General features: G+C 34.9%; 1 protein-coding gene across 1 annotated transcript in view; it reads left to right on the top strand.

Moving 5' to 3' along the window:
* LOC118749208 (coiled-coil domain-containing protein 58) overlaps window positions 1-9,852 on the top strand; it is a gene marked incomplete at its 3' end in the record, with an annotated part of 43,540 nt that extends 33,688 nt beyond the window's left edge. The window contains 1 exon segment of the mRNA XM_036483993.1: window positions 9,756-9,852. Within this exon segment, the coding sequence (XP_036339886.1) occupies window positions 9,756-9,852 (97 nt within the window).
* Window positions 9,853-10,972: the final 1,120 nt, after the last annotated feature.

Here is a 10,972-nt window from a genome sequence, read left to right on the forward strand (position 1 = left end):
TTTTTCATTTTGCTGTTCAATTTCTGACGCCAGTTGATTTACTCTAGCCACATAGCTTGCCACCGATTCATCATCTCGCATTTTCACTGTGAAAAATTCTTCGTATAAAGTCATTGCACGGATGTCGGAGTTCTTTTCATAAATGCTTCGGAGCTTTTCCATCATTTCCTTAGAAGTTTTACATGTTAAAACAAGATTTCCATGCTCAGTATCCAACGACTGGATAATTGCATTCATGGCTTTCCCCTCGTTCCGATCAAAATTATTTTTCTCTTCTTGAGTTGCAGTTGCGGTTGGCGCTCTTCCTTCAATATTATCAGTTAATGCACGTGATTTCATATACGCTATAACTTGGAATTTCCATAACCGATAATTAGAAGAATTTCTTAAAATGTGGCCGGTGAAATTGTTCTCGTCTTTTCTGTCGCCGAATGAATCCATGATGAATGCTCGACCAATACGCTATAACAAGACGGCTATGGCTGCTGTTGTTATTCTTAAGTGGCTAAATTTCTCTTTTTTTTTTTTTTTTTTTCGTTGAAGCTTCTTGGGCTAATAACCTGTTGTTTTCTGTAGTCGCGCAGACTAATTTAACCACATAAAATACCAAGATTCAAACGGATACAAGATTTGCTTTTACAGAACGTTTATTAGTTTTAGAAAAAATGTGCTCTTACAAACGGATGTTTTAACTGAACTATTTAAGGTAATGATGTACTGAAATTATATACTTGTATGTATGCGAGAAGATATAACAAGAAGTTAGAAAAGGAATGAGAAGAAAAGTGTTGCCATATGCTATCAATTTGTGTTTGACAATGTATATCTCAACAGATAAGAATATCTTTTATAAGGGAATAGAATGTTATAATGAACTTCCAGCTCAAATAAAAAAATGTGAAAACGTTGGTACCTTCAAAAGGCTGCTACTTGATCACTGTAGAACAGTGGCTATTAGAATAGAAAGGTCCGGCATGGAAACTAGTCCTTTCCATCCGTACTAGCTGGATTACTGGATCTAGTCCATTCAGATCACCCATAATGCATGAAATAAGAAGGTCGGCATGGAAACTAGTCCTTTCCGTCCGATCAAATAGCGCGATTCTGGATCTCGTCCATTCAGATGGCCTGCCGGTAGAGAACTTTATAAGAGGCGGCTTGGAAACTAGTCCTCTCCAACCACCCAGTTGTGGAGGCTCTGCAAATTACACTCTTAGACCGCATATCGTACGTGGTATATTTGCGGTACTGCTTGGAATCACGTCCATTCCAACAGCATCGAGAATAAGCTTTCTTAGTTAAATATACATAAACTATTATATAGCTTAGAAGGAAAAGTGTAACAGGTTAACTTATTTTCAGCATTAATTTTAACTTTACTTATATTATATATTAATTTTGCAATACTAATTCAAATGTATATACGTGAATGTATATAGGTCAAATGACTGTAATAAATAAATAAATAAATAAATTTAGGACATGAGTTTGAGAAAGAGGGATGATCTGTTAGGCAGTTGGCGCACATAGTTCTGGTGTATTCGGAGGGAGAATGGGGGGAGGTTGCACGTGGCACAAATAGCAGAGTTACGGCAATTTTTTGCGGTGTGGCCATGAATCTGACAAACCTTGCAACGCATGGGGTTCATGGTTGCCACTCGCCAACATTTTTTTCTGCCAAAACCTCTTAAGAAAAGAAAGTTACCAAAAGTTACCAAATCTTCACTACCAAAATCTTCACTTCTTCACTGAGAAAAAAATATACCGAATAAAACTTCTATATTTCACAACAAATGTGTATATACTTACAGTTCGTCTCTGTGACTTAATAAATATTTGTTATATTTTGTCAATTTTTGATTATTTATCAAGAACTCTCAGTTCTAGCACAGAGGTATAAATAAATCTATTATCTCGATAAATTATCAAAATTGAAAATGCTATTGACAATTATAATTTTTTTTATTAGAAAATATTTTTCTTACAATTAATTGTTGCATGTGCCGTTATTCTCATTTTGTTGGTGTTTCCGACAGGGTAGGAGTATGTAGATGTGGAGCGATTTTCCATCAACCCTTGTCAAATTTGGTTTGGAGACAAACCGGTTTCGATGTTGTGCCAATTTCAGTGTAATTTTTCGTTCGGAATGTGCCGATATTCGCGACTCACGGAATAATGGCAGCGGCACACAAAAAAAAGTTGCGAGTGATTTTAACCGTCCGTTTGACTCGTACAAAATGTCGAGTAAATTGCGAAAATTGCAAATTTTGTTGCTAGTTTCTAGCTAGCTCTTTCATAATTTAGTGTACGTGTCAAACGGACTTCAGATTTGAATTCAGTGGGTCGAAGTACATGTCGGTAGGTGGGTCTAGTAAAAAGCCCGCGAAATTTTTTTTTGTGCCGGAATAATCAAAACGTTTTATGGACTTCACCGAAAATTGCCAGATGGCCACTATTAAAATGTGAGATGATAGAATTCAAAATTTATCGCAAAAATTCGAGAGTTTTAGAAGTGCAGCCCTTGGTGCTGCCACTGTAATTGAAATATTTCCAGTATTCGAATATGAGATGACTTTAATTTTATCGAAGTAATTTTGTAGAAGTGTCAATAGTGCTGCCACTGAAACTCGAAGGGCTTTTATAATTGCGCACATGCAAAACATAATTAATTTCTTTCTAGTAATGCAAATAGATATTTACAGTGAAACCCGCTTAAGTACCTCACGAAAAATGTCAGCTTTTTGAGGTACTTAGGCGGGTTGGGTACTTAAAATAACCCGCATCGATGTAGTTACATCTTCTTGTTAGCTTACATAAATACTTGAATAACAACATTTAATAAAGTATACATAGATTAAAACCAAAATCGTACCATTATTTAAACACATAAACAAGTAAAGAAAAACATTATTAAAAAAAATATTTAGTGCAATGGTATGTCATTTTTACAAGAATTAAACTGTTTAAAAAGTCAAAGTTGGACATATCATTTTATACGAAATTCAAATTGACATTGTTTGCCACTTATGTTTATTTATTAATTTTTAGGATTTTTCAGTCAATCAAAATGCAGTTCATTCCCTAACCAATACCATCTAAACCTAAGCTTAAGATTTTGTAGAACACTTAAAAAAAATCATCATAATTTCAAACTTTTTTCCAAGAAGTGTTTTTTGAGTATACAGTTTTATAGTCTATTCAATTTTAGTGCAATAATGTGCAAGTTTCAAGTGGCTAAAAGTTACCGTTGATTTTTTAGATTTTTTTTTACCGAATTTGAAAATACGTAAATATTTTAAGGAATTTTAAAAGAGCCCTTAAAAGGGGAAAATTATAAGTAAAATTGTAAATGGGGCACGAAAAATTGAGGTACTTAAGCGGGTTGGGTAAATAAGCGGGGAGGTACTTAAGAGAGGGATTTTCTTCTGATTATATTAAAAAATTCACGGTGTACAAAAATGTTGGTTACTTAAGCGGGTTAGGTACTTAAGGGGGGGAGGGGCTTAAGCGGATTTCACTGTAGTTGCAAAAGTTACCAAAATGAAATAAAAGTTACCAAGTCACCAAACCGTTTAAAAGTTACCACTTTTGGTAGAAATTTACCAATTTTGGCAACCATGATGATACGGACGGACGGATAAAGTTCTCCAAGCAACTTCAATTTTGTCTGGGAGGTGGTATTTATCAAAAGTTAGTAGAATGGCATCAGTGTATTTGCGGGAACCATCGCTGATCTTGGAGAATTTGGACGCAGATTTAACGTCATTTTCCTTAAGTCCTTGCACAATCTCCTCTTCGGACAAGTGACAGATGAAAGGATCATATATTTTTCCTTTGACAGAGTTGAGAGATTCATGTAATTTGACTGTAACATCTGTAACACCAGGCAACGATTTGGCAGCTAGGAATTTGTCGGCGATTTTTTTGTTTTTAACGAGTAACAGCATAGAACCGTCGCGAAGCTCAGTGATGTTGACTTCTTTGCTTATTGCTTGAATACCTTTGTAGATAGCAAAACAGGATAGAGTTGATGGGGGTTTCTTTTCATCCAGGGCTTTTATAACCAAGAACCTGAGGTCATCATTTTTGGGGATTGGACGTTCCGGAAATATATCCAACGTAGAAGCTTCAGATTTTTTGCGTTTGGGTTTAGTTGACGGAGACAAGAGCGCGTACCTATTGTTCCCGAATTTAGTCACCCCGGGGGCCATGGCGAAAAAGAAAGACAAGAATTAGATTCACTAATATGCAGGTGTGTGGATAAAAGTTCAAACAAGCGACCGAAAATAACAGGAAAAAATAACTTTACAAAAGCGACCGTTGATTAACCGCAGAGAGAAAGCTTTCAATATCACGGCGGAACGAAAAAAATGACTGTACGCTGCGAGAGTTCGTTGGTGACTATCGAAATAATTATTATGTATGCGGCTATTATTGTAAAGCAAGAAGAAATTATAAAGAGAAGAAGACTTCTGAGGGAACTCCGAGACAACAGTTTTCAGACAGTTTTTAAACGTTTGCAGTTCGGGGGGGCCTTCACAAAACTGCAGCTGCTCTTGTGTAGTGCATTCATATTTTCAACGCCTGTTACTACACGAATTCATAATAAAATGAAATAAATTTTCCTATTATAAGATTACTCACTTTTCCGGCGTTTCGTAATCCATCACTTCGGTGTATTTTATTTAAAAGAAATCCCGTCTATTGCAGTGGTGGTCAAAAGGAACAATTAAAATGTAAACAAAGAACAACTGTCTCACTCTAGAGAAACTTTCGCCGAAATTGGCAAATAAAACGAGCTTTTCGCCTGTCAGTATTGACTGTGCATTAGGGCGGGTCGAAAATCTAATTTTTCTCAGATCCCTTGGTAATAGTGAAAATATATTGTATCATGAAGTCAACAACAAGCCTGCAAAATATTAGTATTTTATTTTAGTTGTAAGAGCCCGCGCATCGACCGCAAAGTGACCCACAGCACACTAGTCGAATAAGACCAATTCTTGTTAAAAATTCTGGGTTCGGCAAAATGGTTTGGTGCATATTATTAGATAATGAATCCGTTTAAGCAAAAGATAAAGTCAAATTTCATTTCTCGCAGCCCTTTAGCTTATCGTTAATCTCAAGATTATCTGTTTTCAATAAAATTTGAATTGTTCTCTTGATAATTGCACTGGATTATAGTCAAAAGATGTAAAGAACAGCTTTAATATTGCTGGCGTGCTGGCATGTCGCTGGTTCCAAATATTCTAATCTTTTTTTAATATTAGCTATAGTTTGCGAATTTTTGCAAATATAGGGACAATTTCAGTAACTCTAATAGAAAAGCCATTATTTTCCATCATCGTGGAAAAATTTTGTTTATGCAAATGGGTATGGAAACACTGAACAGGCACAACCTCTAGAAACACTAATTGGTTTACTTATGTTTATGCATACAATATAAAAATTGCAAATATAAGAAAATAACAAAAAACTTTGTTCAAAATTTTTTTTTATTTTAAAATAATTTGTTTATAATCTGAACGATTTTAATCATATTATTATCAAAAATCGGTAACATTAAGTCTCGCCTTCAATTTGGTAATTATTAAGTACCGATCGAGCAACACTTACCAAAGTTATATGGAAAAATTTTAGTGGATCTCCAGCTTTTTTCTAAAAAAATTTCTCTTAAATTGTATAAATAACTTTTAAATGAAAGAGCGGGATTCCAGAAAAGGGTGTCAGGGAGTGACTTTCAAGCTAAATGCAAAGTATTATCGTCCAATTGGAGAGTCCTCAAAAGGATATGTTAAATACTATTGCATTTACCTGCAGTCACTTTTTCACATCATGGAATTAACTAAAATATTTATGTATATCTAAACACTTATTGCACGTCCCCTACTTTCATATAACGGCAGAATTAGAGACCGCGAACAATTTTCAAAGCTGCATAAATGGACTTAAAATGGGCGTTTCTCACTTTAATTGTATTATGTTAATGTATGTAAATACTTATATACTTGAAACTACTATTAACTTATCAAACGATTCGTAATCTTTGATAATACATGTTTGACTTCATTCACCACAATCTTGAAAACTGACCAAATCGGCCCAAGGCCCACTTAATATTATATAAACATACGAAAACATTAGAACGTTTGAAATATATCTCGTCTCACTTTTTTGAATTTTTCACTTGGTTGCTGAAGTAATGAAGACTTGAAAATTCATAAAAGAAAATTATAGTTTTCGTAAGTTTTATCTTAATATCTTAAAACCGTGTAGACTTATTGAAAAATGATAAATGAATGTGAGATACTAAATTTAATAACCCTTAATTTGATATATCGTCCTATTTATAACAATTAACGCATACCATAGATATTACAAGCCAAAGTTAAGTTTTAAAAATTCATACACTTTGATTCAATTGCGCGGGCTAAAGATAAGTTTTAAATTAATCTTTCGTGGCCAATAACAATTGGCTTAGACCTAAGACATCATAAATTACTATTAAAATACGGTCAAATGCCTTTTATTTTCCCCCATATAAAATCGACCCAGCCTACTGTGCATACCTGTGACAATTGACGACTTTGATAACACGCGAATTCCCACGACAGCCGGTTCTACGTACCGGAATAACTCGACCAAGGGCTGTCGTTTTGGCGACCTAACCCCGAATAAACAATCGTGGTACAAAGCTCAATAAACATATTAAAAAATAAAATGTTAACAAGCCACAATAACATTGACAAATACATAGTTTAGGAAGAGCCTGCCTGAAACTATACAAAAAAGCAAAAAAGCAAATGGATGTATAGAATTGACAACAACAACCACGCTGTCGAGTTTAAATAGCGGCAAATCAGCTGCACTTGTTAGTAGTGCGTTGAATAAGGAATATGAATTAGCAACAAGAGTTTACGGGATGTACATAGCTCAGTGGTTAACGCTTCTGACTTTGAACATCGAATACGCAGGTTCTATCCCTGCTGAAGTCTAGAGAAAAGAAGTCTGATGAGGAGATGTGGTGTGAATTACCAATCTGTAAAAAATCGTGTTGGTATCATATATATGAAGCTAGATATATAGAGATGTTGATTAATACATCACATTCGTAACACATAGGTCTGGCTGGACCCACATATATTCCTATGTAATTTTTACCTAAAATGAAAGAATGCAACCGTTTTTCAAAGTGTTCTTTTGAATTTTTGAACTATCATGGCAAGAGATGATTTGCATTTTTAACCGACTTCCAAAAAAGGAGGAGGTTATCAGTTCGTCGGAATATATATATATTTTTTTTATATGTATGTTACCGCATAACTTTCCGACCCTCAACTTTACTACCGTCAACCGATAGATAGATGCATCGGAAAGGTAGAAAGGTGGTCCCATACTAATCTGATTAAGATCCGATCAGTGGATCATGAGATATATCTATGTATATAATACGCGAAGGCATTTTTTGTGCAGCATAAAAGATCTGCACCGTTCGTCCGGGGTGTCAAGTTAAAGCGCTTGGCCTGTGGATGTGCAAACTGGTTTTATTTTTTCGAAAGGGGCTGCCACCTGTTAAATAATTATACTCAAGTTATTTACTAATCAATGCCCTCAGATCCGCACCGTCCGTTCGATTTTCAAAAGTGAGGTACTAAATTAAAGGACTTAGGGTGTGGATGTTCATGAAGGTCTAACTTTTTCGAAAAAAGTTGCCACCTGTTAAGAAATTAAGCTCAAATTAATTAATAAGTTAAATCAATTATTAAATATGGGTAGCATTCGAAATGGGTTTGAAAAGGCTTTATAACTTAACTCGTATAGGAGGGTTGCCACATTAAAAAAAAAAAAATATTCAATTTTAATTATGTAAAGGAATGTGGTAAGTGAATAAGGTATTGCTATATGGATGTCAGATAAAACAGGTTTAAGAAGGTAGTAGTTTGGAAATATTTGGAAGTCTAATTGAACTATTTTATACCCACGTTATATGAAATATGAGCGATGGATGTCAAATGAAAGAGTTTCAAGAAATTATTGGGGGATTCACAACGGTGTCGTAAGTGTCGTATTGTTGTATGTCATAAACTTTAAAAGCACCACTGAGAAATGGCTTAGATTAATCATTAGGAATATTTTTAGAGGTTATTTAATAGGGTTTCACCTGTTTAAAAAGTTTAATTAAATGTTGGCGCTTTGACGTCATGCGGGTTCACTAGTATATATATATATTTTTTTTTATATGAGAATTGAAGTCGGTTTTTTTTGCAAAAAATGCTAATCCTCTCTTGACCACAGCACTCAATTTTTCGATGGTCCGGCAATTTGTTTGGAGGATATGTACATTATAGCTTTTATATTAACCCAAGACACCAAATGCCAGCAAGAAAAATATCCCAACCAATATCCCAATAAGGAAAATGAATTAGCAACAAGAGTTTACGGGATGTCCATAGCTCAGTGGTTAACGCTTCTGACTTTGAACATCGAATACGCAGGTTCGATCCCTGCTGAAGTCTAGAAAAGAGAAGTCTGTTGAGGAGATGTGGTGATCTCCGAAATAGTGCTATAACTTTTACCGCTTAGACTTTGTTGCGTTTTCAATTTTTCCTAATAAGCAATCGTGGTACAAAGCTCAATAAAAATATTAAAAATAAAATGTTAACAAGCCACAATAACATTGACAAATACATAGTTTAGGAAGAGCCTGCCTGAAACTATACAAAAAACCAAATAAGCAAATTGATGTATAGAATTAACAACAACAACCACGCTGTCGAGTTTAAATAGAGGCAAATCAGCTGCACTTGATAGTAGTTGGTTGAATAAGGAAAATGAATTAGCAACAAGAGTTTACGGGATGTACATAGCTCAGTGGTTAACGCTTCTGACTTTGAACACCGAATTCGCAGGTTCGATTCCTGCTGAAGTCTAGAAAAAAGAAGTCTGATGAGGAGATGTGGTGATCTCCGAAATAGTGCTATAACCTCTACCGCTAAGACTTTGTTGCTTTTTCAATTTTTCCTAATAAACAATCGTGGTACGAAGCTCAATAAAAATATTAAAAATAAAAAAAAAAATTAAAAAATGTTAACAAGCCACAATAACATTGACAAATACATAGTTTAGGAAGAGCCTGCCTGAAACTATACAAAAAAGCAAATAAGCAAATGGATGTATAGAATTGACAACAACAACCACGCTGTCGAGTTTAAATAGCGGCAAATCAGCTGCACTTGATAGTAGTTGGTTGAATAAGGAAAATGAATTAGCAACAAGAGTTTACGGGATGTACATAGCTCAGTGGTTAACGCTTCTGACTTTGAACATCGAATTCGCAGGTTCGATCCCTGCTGAAGTCTAGAAAAAAGAAGTCTGATGAGGAGATGTGGTGATCTCCGAAATAGTGCTATAACTTCTACCGCTTAGACTTTGTTGCTTTTTCAAGTTTTCCTTGTTGAGCTTGTACAAAGCTCAATAAAAATATTATAAAAATTTTTTTATTTGTTGTTTACTAAAAAATACTTGCTAAGTATATAAGTCAAAATTGTTAAATATATATCGCTTTCATTTATTTCTTCATAGAGCTATTGCTTCTTTTATAGGAAAATTCATACGGCTTATGAACAGATTCATACCATGTTAATGCACCATAAAACGTTCCATACAAGTATGAAAACGAAAATTTCTCTTTGTGCGATTTATACCATTAAATTTTTAATATAAAATAAGTTTAATAAATAATTTCCTTTTTATTTCAGCTTCGACTTTTGCAATCCGAAATAAATGTGGAGGACATTGTGAATGAACGTACGCTGAAAGCAGTCAAGGAAAGATGCCGAACATACCTTCATTCTGGTGCGTTATGATTGCGTATTTTCAAACCATAATTCCCTAAAATGATGCTTTTAAAGTTTTTTTTTAATAAATAGCTTGGTTTGAATTGATACCCAAAATTGAAAAAAAAGTTTCTAATATGACTTTACTTTAAAAAGGTGGATATGTACATATGTAAATGAATGGTGCACACGTTAGCCAAATTGAGCCACTCGGCTCTTACGTACAAGTCGCGTGTACGAAGCTACCGCACATTTGCGATGCTAGCAACCAGCCAGTGTGCGTTTGTTTTTCATGCAGTAACCAGTTCATTCCAGTAGAACTTGGGAGCATCGTACGATCGCTCGGTGAGTACTCCCTTGGAAGTATACGAATACGCAGAGTGTTGCTCCCTATGTATACTCCCTTTAACATTGTATGTCCTAGGAGGGGAAGTAATCCCTGTTACCTCCTAAACGAACAATCGGGGGAGCACACACAGAAATATCATCCCACAAACCTCCTAAGGGAGCGATACGGGAGTACTCCCATAGTACCATCGCATAAACCTCCCAAAAACACAACATGGGAGTGCACATAGAAAAACATCCCACATTCCTCCCGAACGAACAATAAGGGAGTGCTCCCATAAGAGGCATCCCGCCAGCCTCCTGTTCGAGTATGTAAATAAGATAGCAATGAAAAGCTCCATAACGAACATTTTAAATTAGCTAAACAGATTTTGCTATTTATCTAATTTTTTAATTTAACTTTTTAATCACGCGCATGTGTATAGTAAATCAGGTAAAACATACATGATACTTCTAACATAATTGCTTAATATTAGAATTATATTGCGGAGAAATCATACGAAAGTAAAACATGATAATAATAAAACGGTAAGATAACTACATGTCGTCGTTTAACGTACAAAACCGCGTATCGTCACTCTGCAAAACCGCGTAACTTACATTTGCTGCCAAAAATTGGATTTGACACACAAGCTCTTGGCTCAATCCTTATCCATTCGTTCTAAAATATACTAGCCAGAAATGAAATTGCTTTATAAAAAAGAGAACCGTTTTGAAATATGAGTGTTTTTACTCTCTAGAAAATAATTTATGCAACCTCACATACACGGTTTTGATACGCGGTTTTGTAC

Source organism: Rhagoletis pomonella, unplaced genomic scaffold (genome assembly GCF_013731165.1).
Source record: "Rhagoletis pomonella isolate Grant_MI unplaced genomic scaffold, Rhpom_1.0 Rhpom_scaffold_00014, whole genome shotgun sequence".
NCBI classification, from domain to species: Eukaryota; Metazoa; Arthropoda; class Insecta; order Diptera; family Tephritidae; genus Rhagoletis; species Rhagoletis pomonella.